General features: G+C 34.2%; 1 protein-coding gene across 1 annotated transcript; it reads left to right on the forward strand.

The window, feature by feature from the left end:
* Positions 1-1,040: 1,040 nt before the first annotated feature.
* Positions 1,041-2,360, forward strand: LOC132555066 (forkhead box protein D5-A-like). Its single transcript, XM_060219406.1, has one exon. The coding sequence runs from the start codon at positions 1,041-1,043 to the stop codon at positions 2,358-2,360; it is 1,320 nt and encodes a 439-aa protein (XP_060075389.1).
* Positions 2,361-14,164: the final 11,804 nt, after the last annotated feature.

Here is a 14,164-nt window from a genome sequence, read left to right on the forward strand (position 1 = left end):
AACAACTTGAGGGACTTTCTGATGGTCCCTATAACAGTTTGAGGGACTTTCTGGTGGTCCCTATAACAATTTGAACTGATTTAATTTCATTGCTCAATTAAGGTCTCTGTCATATAATGGAAATAGTTATTTGTTTTCATTTTTAGTGAAATTGTTACCTTCTTGATATTTTTTATGGTTGCGCTTTCTGTTTTTACAGTGAATATTCACATAAATCAATCCTTTATGACATGTTTTTATTAAACATTCATCTTATGTCAAAATAATCTGAAACCAGTCTTGATTTCTCTTGATTATTGATGGAACTCATTGGCACATTATAATACTTATCATTAAATGAAAGGGTTCGAGATGTAATCGAGATATGTGGTTGAAATCAAATTCAATACATAAATACATTTCCATCATAAGTTACATTGGATCCAAGAATCGAAGTTTAACAATAAGATGGCTTTAAATGGTTGTTTAATTTCTAAGGTATTAGTTCAGTCCAAGATACCTGGATCATGGGCTTAGTTCCTGATTAGCTACCTATTCAGTGGCTTAAGAGGAAGATCTTCTCATGTTTACCTGTTTAGACAAAAGTTAAACACTTCACAGCAATTATCATTCAGTTATCTACCCCCCGCCCCCTGGTGGTGAACATCCACCACGCGGTCTGTCTCGATATGGGCGTTCTTTCTCCAGCCAATCAGAACATATGTTTCATCGGATGACGGGTCCGTATCATTCTGGACACCAAACTATTTTCGTTTGACAGGTACCAGGTAGGGAATAAAATAAAATGAGCTACTACTTAGGAGTACAGTGGGTACAAATGTTTGGGGAGTTTATACTGTTTGCTGATCAACAATTTGGCCAAAATGTTACGCTGGACATGTACCGATATACATAGTTCTATATATGCAACAGTTGTTGTTTGTGCCGTAAGAGATTGAATGAGAATTTGTTTATTTGTATACAGAGGAACACACTGTGGACAATTATTGACGATACACAATAGGTGGCTAATTGTTAGTTATTCCAATACAAAGGTCATTATGCAGCACTCACACTTTGAACCAAGTGGATACCAGTCCGGAATATACGGCGGATCACCATCTTATGACGGATCCTCCATAAAACTCCATCATGGACACTTTCAGGAAACACCAGCGGATACCTGTTATAACGCCTTTCTCTCTCCGACATCTTCTCCGGGAAATTATATTTCCCGGGAACCTCCGTCGTACGCGGAGTCTACATTACTTCATGGTGGATTCGTACCAAATACCAATAGTGCCTATTACAAAATGCCCAATGGGCGACAAATGGACATAACCGATTATGGTCTACAAAGGAGTTCGGACGGGCTCTTGACCAAATCAGACATTCTTGACAATGGGCATCCCACCCATGGGTTGGACCAAATTCATCCGCGCTACGATGCGCTGGGAGGGGGTTCAAATGTGGTAGGGGGAGGAGAAACGGAGGGAAGACTTTCCGACAATGGCTTAAACACCCACCACGAAGAAGTGCAACATATTAAACTAGAGACAAACCATGATTATAAACCAGATATTCAACAAATGCCGCCACAGCAACGTCTGTCTCCGGGAATCACCGAACCGGAAATCCCACAGGAAACCAAGGACGAAACATTAAAGGTAGAAAAGGAAATCGAACCCATAGACATTGCAGACCCGTCAAAAGGACACGACGAAAAGGCGCATGGAAACGCTGACGTCAAACCGGCGCTTTCATATATAGCACTCATAGCGAAAGCAATACTAGAGTCAACACAAAAGCGTCTTAGTTTGGGTTCTATATATTCCTGGATAGAGAAAAATTATCCTTATTATCTAAATAGAGGGCAGGGTTGGCGCAACAGCGTCCGACACAATCTATCTTTAAACGACTGTTTCATCAAGGCGGGACGCTGTGAGGATGGAAAGGGTAATTACTGGGCGATTCATCCAGCAAATATTCAGGACTTCATGAGGGGCGACTTTCGACAGAGAAGGCGCTCCCGTCGTAGGGGCCGAAAGAAGGATTGTGACTTGGGCATGTACCATATGGCAAACGGATATGCTCCGCTTGCCCCTAGTGTGCCATTCAGCCCTTCTGCAACGCCGTTTAGTTCTATATATTCTCCGTATACTGACGCCGAGCGCCGAGCATACCGACTAGACGAGGCGCTTTTGCGCCAGAGTATGAACAATCCCTTCATGAAATGGTACCACAATGGTGTTCCCAACGGCAGCTACAATTCTCCACAGAATACAGGCTGTAACTCAACTATGTATCCGAATTCGCCCTCTTCACAGTGGCAGGGATACGGAGACCAAAGCTATCAACTCAACCCTTCCCTCTCTAGGTGAGTATTTAGGAATTACATATCCCAACTCCAAACCCTATGATGTAGATTTCTGTTGGTAATTGGATATAAGTATAATGTATATGAATAAACCCTAGGGTTCTCAGTATCGAAGTATCTAAGTTATGTAAATATGAACCGTGTAAGAATATAATTTGCTGTTATGTCTCTCCTAATTACAGATATTAGCCCAAATCTAACCACTTTCCTTTCAAATTTTATTTTCAACATCTTGTAAAAGTGTTTGCATTATAAACATAATCTTTATTAGATATAGGTATATTAAATGTAATGTATGTATGACTGGGCACCCTAGGAATGTAATGAGTGTCAAGATTATAATTAGGAAAAGAGAAATAAAAAAAGATATATATTTATATATATATATATATATATATATATAGATATATATATATATATAGTCTCTTATATTAATATTCACTGGCAAATTTTGCCTAATTTCATTTGTTCAAAATTTGATAGAAAATGGTTCATGTATCATTAATGTGTCTTTGTTATTATGTCTCCATTACTAATAATAGAAACACTTCAACTCTAAAAGAAATAAATGAAAACAAAAATAAACAAATACTAAAAAATAAACACATAACGTAATAAATGATTGAGATATATATAAATAAGATACTATCGTGATCAGATGACGTCATAGGTCTTCAACTATAAAATAATGTTAATATACCAACAGACACAATGGAGAAGAAATGCCCCATATTCGAACACCTACAAAGATTCAAACATTAACATGACGAACCTAGCACCCGAAGAAAGCCTCTATAATATTTATCGCCAGACTTTTGGGAGTGGATAGATACAGTGGGAACTAACACCTACTATTCACCGTCATCCCGTCACCCCAGAAATTGACACTGGTATGTCTAAACGGGGGCGGTCTGGTCAGGACCCAACCCTGGTCGTACTTGCATTGTCACGCTGACTGACCACTTACATGACCCCTATCGTAGTAGTGTACTAAGGTGTCGTATGCCGGAAGAGTACTTTATTTATAAGTCTTTATTTGTTTAGTGATAAAATGTTGCTCCTCCTTTAAGAAATATGATATAATCATATTTTGATACGCAGATTTAACTCAAGGGTGTCGCCTCCGACGGCTTGCACGGATTTAAACTGTCTCACTATTTGTTTTATCTTCACTAGAAGACTATATCACATTGTCATCACAGATAAAAAAGAAAACGATGAAATATCGGTTGAAGATTTATGTTGACAATAATACAACATACAACGTATATACAGTATAGCTTGATTTTTTTCAGTATTATTACAGTATGGCAGCGTTATCGAATTCATGTATATATATATAGGACAGAGGTATTAAGTTCACAGATTTCATTTCTTAATATCAAATGTACATCTTAAACCATTATGAAAAAATTAAATTAAATCAAGTTTTTTCTCCCTTAAAAATATACGGTTGTTACCAATAAATCAGAACCTAATTCAGAATTGAATGCAACTAACAAAACATGATCTGATCTGACGCTTAATATTAAAACATATTTATCAAAGAATAGATAAATAGGTTATGTACACTATTTGCTTCAGAAACATAAAAATGTTGGGGAACTTAAATAAAGCCTGCTAGTATCCATTGATTGATTTCAGGAACAATAGTGTAATTCACCTTTTTATTGTGGCAAATCATTGTTAACGTTAAAAATACCATTATAAATATTTATTCACACATTATAATAAAAGTGTTTTAAAATTTTCCTTGTGAAAAGCAACAGATTTGGGGGAATCTAGAGACATTTTCTGTTCCACAGTATAGAAAACACTTTAAGAAGTAGCATTTTGAACTTATAAAAATGTAAGCATAATGATTAAATGAATGTGTTAATACATTATTGTATCTAATTTTTTAATTTATTTTTTTAACATGTACATTTATTTTTAAAAGTATTGAATTATTAAAAATTCAGAATTATAATAGGATAATGAAGTAAAGGTATTTTGTAAGTCATAAGAAGTTTTGTATATCGTTTGATTAATATTCATAGTAGAACAGAAAAAAATTCAAAAAAAAAAAAAAAAAAGAAAAAAGACACACATTCAAGGATAAACATTTGTAAATCTATAATGGACTTTTTATACAAAACTATTGTCCTACAAATTAATTATTACTATATCAAGACATACCATCAGACATACTTCGAAATAATTACATGATATAAATTAAAAGATATTAGAAATGAAAACTTTCATTTACTTTTGTTTTATTGTCATATTGAAATAAGATACACGTATAATCGATGGAATAAAACCTCAAGTTACAAACTATTAGAATAAGATGTCGATTTTTGTTTCATTTGTCTTATGAGGGTTTTTTCGATACGGGTAAGTTAGATTTTTCCGTATTCCCAATTGTTCAAAATTGTGAGATATGATTATTATACTGTTAACAAAACTAGTGTAATTTTGTTTATATTTACAATCTGATTGGTTGTGTAAACATATGCCTAAGTCTAACACCTGTGTCCCAGACAATTAACTTATACAAACAAAAAATATAGTCTCAACACCTGTATATCGATAACACAGATATATTTTTAAATCCAGGCGGGTATCTGTACGATTTCTACAAGAATGATAACCTTGTACATCTGACGCTCACATCAGTTTTACATTTTATTTTCTTAATTTTCTTTTCTTCATAGAAAATCAATGTTGCCCAGTCAGTCGCTCTCTCTTCCCCAACCCGACATCTCGTACCTTTAGTTAATTTCTTTTTCCCAGCTGTCTCACTGCTCAACAGTAAAACCTAGTCGATATATGAAACATTCAGTTATACGGATTTCTTATTGATACTTATGTTTATCTAAATATATGGAGCGATCCTCATTTGAATGTAAACAACTTTAATATATGTACCATACTGTGATTCGTCTCTTTTTAATGAGCGTTCTTTAATAAAATCCTGGTGTCATATTTTTTATTTTCTTTAATTACCACGTGCGGCACATGAAACTCATATTAAAGATATCATATTAAACCAAGAATTACAATAATGAAAATGATGTGATCATGCTTATGACGATTTAATAAATTAAACAGGGGGAAGTAACTCTTATAAAATTCTCATACATAATTTGTAATGTCTGCACCGTACCGCATGTGGAGAGGGCAGCTACCTTATTATGTAAAACACATAATAGCATTCCATTGTATGCATTTATCGCTTATATCTTTATTTTGATCTGCAACTGGGGATTAGTTTATCAGATGTAAGTTTGCTACTAAGCCCAATGTTAGTTTATGATTCCGCGAGGCAGACATTTTTAATGGTCATCATCGGACCAGAGTACACTTGGAAGGCTTAAATACCCACTCTTACGAATTGGAATGTTTGCAAATCTCTTTGATTTATCTTTCAGGAACTATTCGACAACCACTTTGGTGTAAGCCCAAAGGTGCTTCAACAGGAGGGACGTCCCCGGCCCCTTTCGGGAAATTTCGTGAAACAAGTTGGACAAGTTGGATTACGGGATTAAAGGCGCCTGGCGCCAGGCGCCGTGTGCTACAGTCTCACGAGTAACGATGTATATTTATTTGTGGAAGGACAATCTGAGATGACGGAGAAACGTTTCCTGAGATTTGGGATGAGTGTTTATCTTGGTCTTACCAGTATCTAAGGTATTAAATTAACTTACACAGACGGAGTTTCCACAATTCTGTTCTGAGGGTCAGATCTCACGAGAATACCTTAGCGTACACAGGCCATTCTTCTTCGTTACAATTAGTGGCTTGAAGACTATATTTTTATTCCCAGACATCAATATTGAGCACTTTTACAGTCAAATAAACCTGTATTATTTACATGATCAAATCCATTGGATGCCAACAATCCTGAATTTGAAACTCCTTTACCTCGAGTATTCTGGATATCACTGGGAAAATGAATAATTAGAAATAAACTATTTCAGGAAATTCTTTTTCTTTCCGTGTTTTCGTATAATGCACCATCTTCTCTTTTTTCTCTCCTCTTTCCTATTGTTTTCGGGAGTAAAACTATTCTTCGATGTCGGACGCTCTGGTTCTTTACTTGATATTATTCGCTCAAACAGTTAAACATTCAAAAATATTCATATCATTTTATTCATTACGTCATTTCAAGATCAGTTTGAATTAAAAAAAAAAAAATCAAGAAACTAAAAAAGATTGAAGTCACATTGTTGTGACCACGACAAAGAACTGACATATTTGAGAAAACTTGAAAGTATTCTGCATATAGATATTATGTTTGTTGAAGTCTTTCAAATTGAAGTAAATTTTCACATTTAATTTAGACAGCAAAAAAAGCAGAATTATCATCGAATGAAGTTGAGTGAATGACTATCGTGTGTGTCAGTTAATCGACTTGGGGGGCGGTGCTAGTAGTGAGGTGTCAAGAATCTGATCGACAATGACCACATCTTGAAGGAAGTCAAGCTTTTGATTGACAATAACCACTTATATATTACGCTATCTTTGTATCAGTAGCGATAAGTAGCAGTTAAAATTGGACGAAATTTCTAACAAACGAGCACGCGGTCAGAGTGCAACCTCTTACCTCCGCTGAAGGCCGCTATACAGCAAGTGAGTCACATACACAGTACACACATTCATGTATCATTTAAGTCGTCGGTCGCCTAAACGTTTGTTTTTTTACGTTCTCTCTGACTGTGTAATTAAACCAGGGAACAAAGAGTATTTCATGGTTGCCATGCAACGCATGTGCAGTTTGCCTTGTTCTTGTCGTCTGCTCTTAAAGCACCCCTTCCCTTTCCTTTTATAGTTCCATAATACCTTTTCCTATTCCAAAGATGCAGAAACCGGCCGTGGGACCATGTAATAAAGTTTCCTTGAGTTAGTTCGGTAGGAATGCGTATCGGTCTATCGTGAGAACAGCTGACATTATTGAGCAATATGGGTCGCTGGCATACTACTGAATTGGTCGGCAAGTGCCTACACGCTTAGCGACGGAACCCCACAACAGGAATCTACTTTTTCTTTCTGGTGCAAATAAAACAATAGAAAAAGTCTGGTGGGTACAAATCCTGGTGAGAATTTGTGTGATTGTAGAGTACTTCAATCGGACTAGGAGCAAACACCCCTCTGTCATTATTTGTGAGCTTTCCATTAAAATGGCATCCGTTTTCATTAACGCCATAACATTTCTCAAACATTGAAAATATTGATAACAGGTTATTGTTTAATTGTGTTGACCTTGTACATTGCTTGGTCATATTCTAAGGGTAACATCTACAATGAAGTATTGATATTAGGCTCATTAATGTTCTCTCACATTGTGTCCAAGTTTGATATTGATATCCACAATTATATCGATATGCATCATTTCATCTTATGATCTCTATTTCCAACCCGTTATTATTGCTTTGTCAATAAGGTGATTGCGTTTACTGATTTCTTCTTTGACTTACATATTCGGGAGAGAAAATCCACTAATGAGACGACACAGTTAATCATATATAAAGAATTAACTTATTTGGGCTGCCCAAATTGTCCCAGGTGGGTTTTGAATGGTGACAAGAAAGTCAAGACAGCTTTCTGTTGTCTTTCATGCAACACATCTTTATGCTGAAATATCTAACATCTTTTAACTAATCATCTTCGTCTGATTCTGATAATAAAAGCCATTTTGTTTATTGGTAATTAAATTCTCTTTGGTGGTTAAAAAATGAATGTAGTTTATCAAGTTGGTATCTGATGATGAAGTAAGAGTTTCTTAAGAAATAAGGAACATAGCATGAATTGGGAAGAAATGGTTACAATCATGGACGTTAGACCATGAAAAGAAATCAAGAAAATATGCATGGAAGTTTATTGTTTAGGGCGCAAAATGATATTGTATATGCGAAAATCTATTGTTTGATGTCTGCTACTAATAATGGAGAACGGTTATGCTTGGTGTAGATTGTGTGGACAGGGTGTTGTATGTATGTAAATATTGTAAAAATATTTTTGCTGAAATAAGTTATTGACATGTTTACTTAAACATCTCAACAAAAACAAAAACATACGATGTGTTTTTATTTATTGATAATATGATTAATTCAAATAAAATCGTGCATTTTAAAGTTGATTTGCTTGTTATGTTTTAATTTCAAAACACAATGTTGTTGTCTCATTGTTATACATAAATAAAAGTGATTTCCACGTAGAAAAGTTATTTTAATTCACGAATATCTATAAACTACCCCGGTGTATATGGCGACTTAATTAGGAAAACACAATCTTAATTTTTCTCTTAATTAGTATTCCTCAGTTATACACCGTCAGTAAATGGAATCCTTAATAGTTCCTCAGTAGTTATTATGATCAGTGTTTATAAAGTCTGCTAAATAGTTAGCCTTACTTAGTCTCCAATAGATAATTCAATGTACATGGTCTTTATAGGCTTTCGAAACTTTAGGGTTCAGTCACCACTGACAAATCCTAGAAGGACGAAACAGCTGTATGATATAACATCATGGACGAATCCTAGAAGGACGAAACAGCTGTATGATGTAACATCATGGACGAGTCCTAGAAGGACGAAACAGCTGTATGATGTAACATCATGGACGAGTCCTATAAGGACGAAACAGCTGTTTGATGTAACATCACTGACGGAGTCCTAGAAGGACGAAACAGCTGTATGATATAACATCACTGACGAGTCCAAGAAGGACAAAACAGCTGTATGATGGAGATTATTTCCTTACTTGTCTCTATATTTCTAAGTTATTAGTAAGCGTCTAAAGGTGTCACTCACATGTGTATTTTGTCCAATCTTACAAGTTGAGAGCATGACAGACTTTTGTACGATCCTTCACACATACACAGGCATTCATCGTATTCAGGAGGTTTGTATAGACTTTGTAAACACAGTGATATCTATGAGAATACTTTTGATTTAATGTTTGATTCAAACGTATCTTATTGTCATAATTATCAGCAACAGGATTTGGCACAAGGTTATTACAATATCATTAAAGCCCTTCCCCGAGACAAATTACAATGGCAGCATTTGGCAAATAAAGATGTCACTTATCCATAATTAATTACATGATAGAAAGTAATATTGAGCTCCGAACTAAGAAAACAAAGTAGACTTATCGTAATTTTAAATCCATTACTAGATTTAATGACATTGTGCACAGTTCTAAATACCATACATTAGTGTCGACTGGCATATTTTCATTTCCAGAAAGACGTAAGTCTAGATTCGAAAACAAAACCATATTTTAAAGATTATAGTTGGGACAATCAAAGAAAATATGGAAAGCATTTTCACAAGGGGTTCCACATGAGCATACAGCGTCATCAGTCAGATTACCATAAAATGAATCATATTTCAAAGAAAAACATCGATGATGTAACTTTGTGCGAATTATGTTTAATTTTCTCTCACCAAATCCGTAGCAGACTTCGGGATTTGGTCGATTTGGAGTTATTGAAGATTTGCAAAGATGGTGAAGATCTAGATGTGATATCAAGTACGCTCCATAGTGGAAGTATGGAAAGAAGAAACTTAGAATTAGTTTTATAGTCTACAATTCGAAATTACAAAAATCCTACCTATTTGTTACCGAATATGGAATAGTTTGACCAACTGTTGAAGGTAACAAAGAATTAAAAAAAAAGTCAGGAGCCGCCAAACCTCTTTTCATCTCATACAGTAGTTGCAATTTCTTTCTTTCTCTTGTAAGTGAAAGTGCTTGAAGACCTGTTTCAAATTACATAGAATTGTAACTAGCATAAGTGGGTAACCTATAATGATACGGGCAGTCTGACGCTGGGCTTTTCCCAATAAATTAGAGTCATGCACACCACAGCATTAGAATATTCTAACACTGGTACAATATAAGTCCTATATATATGTTAAGAATACATCACGTTTGAGCATATCTTTTAAATTTTTTAAAGCATTTACCTTTTTCATAACTGAAAAATAGGTATTTTCATTGTGGTCACCCCATTTGCCTTTAGCACTGGATACGACGCCCAAATGCCGATGACAATCACTAAAATTTGCAAAATACACTATGATTTAATTCCGTATCTCCATTCAAGTTGATTGGATTTGATATAAAAATAAACATCTGTTTTGTTTGGGTTGAAATTGAAAAGCCATTGTTTAGCCCAGTACTTATAGATTCTAAATCCTGATTAAGTGTGTTTTGTAATTCATCATAAGAAGATGTATCGATGGATGTCGCATCATCCACAAAATAGACGAGAAGTCGCGCGTAAAACATCTGGAATATCGTTTATACGAATAAAGAATAACCATTTGGAACTCTAGTGTTAATGAAAACATAGTCAGAAAATACATTTGAAATATTTTTTGTCTTCCCTTTGAAAGATAATTTTCTAGCCAAGCCAACAAGTCTCTTGTTACAACATAATATCTTAAATTAATTAACAATCCATTAGGGCAAACACAATCAAAAGCTTTAGATACATCACAGAACACTAAACAAGCATTTTTTTCTCTTCAAGGGTTAAAGAAATATTATGATAAATTTCAACGAGTTGAACAAAGATTCAAGTAAGCCCTACGGAAATACATAGATATATTGTAAGTAATCTATCTATATATACATAGTAAACTTTGATATTGATATTTTCTTTTTCAGCCTTTTCCTAAATTGAAACTTTTGTTTAAAAAGTCCATTTTTTCTTCCTAAAGCATAATCAGCATTATAGACAATGGATATCATGGCGAAGTACGAGCTTGTCAACGATGGACTAACCCCACTGATATCAATGGTCAGAAAATATCCATTTCTTAAAACAGTATCTCATAATTTTATTTTCCTGTATAACAAAACGTATTCAACCTGATGGTTATCATCGAGAAACAGAGGCCGGCGTTTATCAAACAATTTTTAATTCTTTTCGCTAAACTTTGAGACAAGGTTCATACAGGTCTGAACATACAGACTTGCATGTGGTAACCAAAGATGATATTTATAAACCAAATTTCTTTTTTTCTTTTTCAGTATGATATGATAGTGGGTAATTTGGTCGGTAGTGCCAACTTTTAAGTACCGGTACACCTTTCATGAGCTTTCACTATTATTGAACCCATTGGTCCAAAAACCAACAACAAACATGGGGAAATCGATACCAAAGATTCTAAAATTTTTTAATCTGGCGCATATTGACCTACGCTTTACACGTCGCTTGAAATAAATTATAGATTTACGTTAATCATTTATATCATTATGGTTTCCAAGATGCTCTTCCCGAATTAAACTTACATTAGGTTTTTTTCAAAATGTATAAATTGTCAATATGAATGCAATCTACATTGAAGGTAACGGATATATCATCAAAATAATTCTATATTGCATTCATAGTGACGATAAATGCAATCGAACGACTGTTCAATAGTTAAGAATCCCGCCTGAGCTCAGTCTAAGAATAATATTTTGAAAAATTAATCACGATCACCAAACATCTGGGAAAAAAACAAATACATTATTGACATTTTCTGACTAAAACATTGCAAATATTCACCAACTGTTTATGTATTAACACTCTTCAACAGACTTTTGAAACATTGTTTTCATATCTTATCATCTTATACCTGTGTTGATGTGTTGCAATGGCATTTTTTCTTTTTTTCTTAGTTCCTTGTTGTGGAGAAGAAAGGACATTTGTCAATAAATAGTCTTTAAAATACACTTAAAATATTTAAAACATGTATTTTTTTCTAAACTTTTCATCTAGTGGTGTATAAACTATGCGATAAATCATTATGTTAAAACAATTCTACATTCGTTTACACGGATAATTTCGTTTTCATGTTTTTGTTTTCTTCCACAGTTGTGTTCAATGCCTCTGTAAAACTGTCCCTTAATAAATTGCTGTCCATGTTGATAAAATTATTTGTTCACATTCCTTAACATAAATTAACTTATTTCGTGTTTTGTAAGGCAATATAAGTTATATTTATATACACACATATATATGTAAGATTCCTGAAAAATCACAATCGACAATAAGGAATTAAATATATTTTAATTGTAAACTCAATATTATCTACATGTCTTCAGTGTTTGAATTTGTTTCCATGGTTTATTTCTTTTGTTTATGATGACCTATTTTATAATTAGTATATAAGACAGTTATAATAACTCATGTGGCACTTGCATCTCCATGCTGAAGTTGAAATGAAATGCTGTTGGATCTGGTCAAATAGGCTGAAGTGAACACTTTCTTATCGATAATACTGATAATATTGAACATCTCTTGAGATTAAGGTTAAGAGGGACGAAGTTGGTGAAACAAGAAAAGGTGGCGTTGCCAAAGTTTTATTTTGTTTCGTTATTTAAAAAAATCCTTGAGTTTGTAGTAAGTTTGCATGACTTTGAGGGCAGCATTATAATGATATACGAATAGAAGAAAAGGACCTTCAAATCGCTGTTGACCTGTCAAGATAAAGTAAACACTTTAAAGTCTGGAAACAACACGGGGTTTCTAGTTCAACGTATGAAAGTTTATTTAAACTAGTGTTGAGGATTTTTATGTGGAGCTTGATTCAGACGGCATGCATAATTCGTTTTAGTAATTAGTCCATCCACCATCCATCTGTCTATTTCACTGTATTGTATGGCAACTGGAAACAAAATACACGACAAAATGCATGGAAAGAACATCAAAACTAAAGATTCTTAATGGAAGACAACAGAGAATTGCAGACTTGAAAATTCCCTCTTGGAAAAAATGTCGAAAATATATATAAACACTGTTCCTTTCAAAGCAAACGTGAACCAGAACAGACAAATTTGGGGACTTTACAGCGAACAGGAGTCCACGATCTTGTATCAAACAGATTGAAAGTTAAATCTTTGTAAAGGAAAACAACGAGTGATAATAAATCCAACACAACAACATAAAACAGATCGGTCAAACTAACAGGACACTTTCAAAACAAAACAGGACCAAACAACGGAACGGAGGCGGAGTCCGGAATATATTGTATGGAAACAAGCATATTTTGTGTGGTAGTTTAGTGTTTGACTCCTCGTCTATAGATAAGAAGGTCTTATTGTTAATCAATAGCATCAGAGGTGGTACGGGAGAAAATCTTTTGTTAAAGTTTTGTTATCCGTTTGTTTTTCTTTTTAAATAAGACATATATTATAATGAATCTATAAGGAATGTCATTAAATATTTTATTAAAATCATGGTTTGTAATCCGAGATCAATTCCTTGCCCCCCTCTTTTTTTCTTGAACCTACATGTCTTTTCGAATGAAACGAATGAAATTTTCTTAGAAATAGCGCACATTGTAAAGAATCTCTTCGTTGAGTACATCTGAGTAAAGTCGACATTTTTTTTTTTTTTTTTTTTGTATTTCAGGTCCCTGGATCTAGAATTAAGTCAGAAGTTGAAAGTTCAATTTATCTTCGACAATTTGGAAGTATATGTATTGACAGACATGGAGAGATCTAAAAAATGTGTAAAAATAGATAAATAAATAAATAAAATAGTTTATATACATTGTATTTCTGATATCATGATCTTGGTACTTAGATCACAGGCAGTTGTCAATGTTCGGAAGCGTTGTCTGATTTTCTTTGTAAGAAGATGTGTGAAAGTCACTCATTGAGAATGGCCTTATGAAATTACCTGCCAAAAACGATTTCTCCACCAGACCATTTATTTCAGTATCTGACCACAACTTTGACCCGGATCTGTGATACGAATGGTCGTGTCACCTCTACACTCCCGTGTGAATACTGAGCTGACGACTTATCCATACTGTGCTAATGA

This window comes from Ylistrum balloti, unplaced genomic scaffold (assembly GCF_031769215.1).
Source record: "Ylistrum balloti isolate Yb309-2 unplaced genomic scaffold, AGI_CSIRO_Ybal_v1 Utg370452, whole genome shotgun sequence".
Taxonomy (NCBI): Eukaryota; Metazoa; Mollusca; class Bivalvia; order Pectinida; family Pectinidae; genus Ylistrum; species Ylistrum balloti.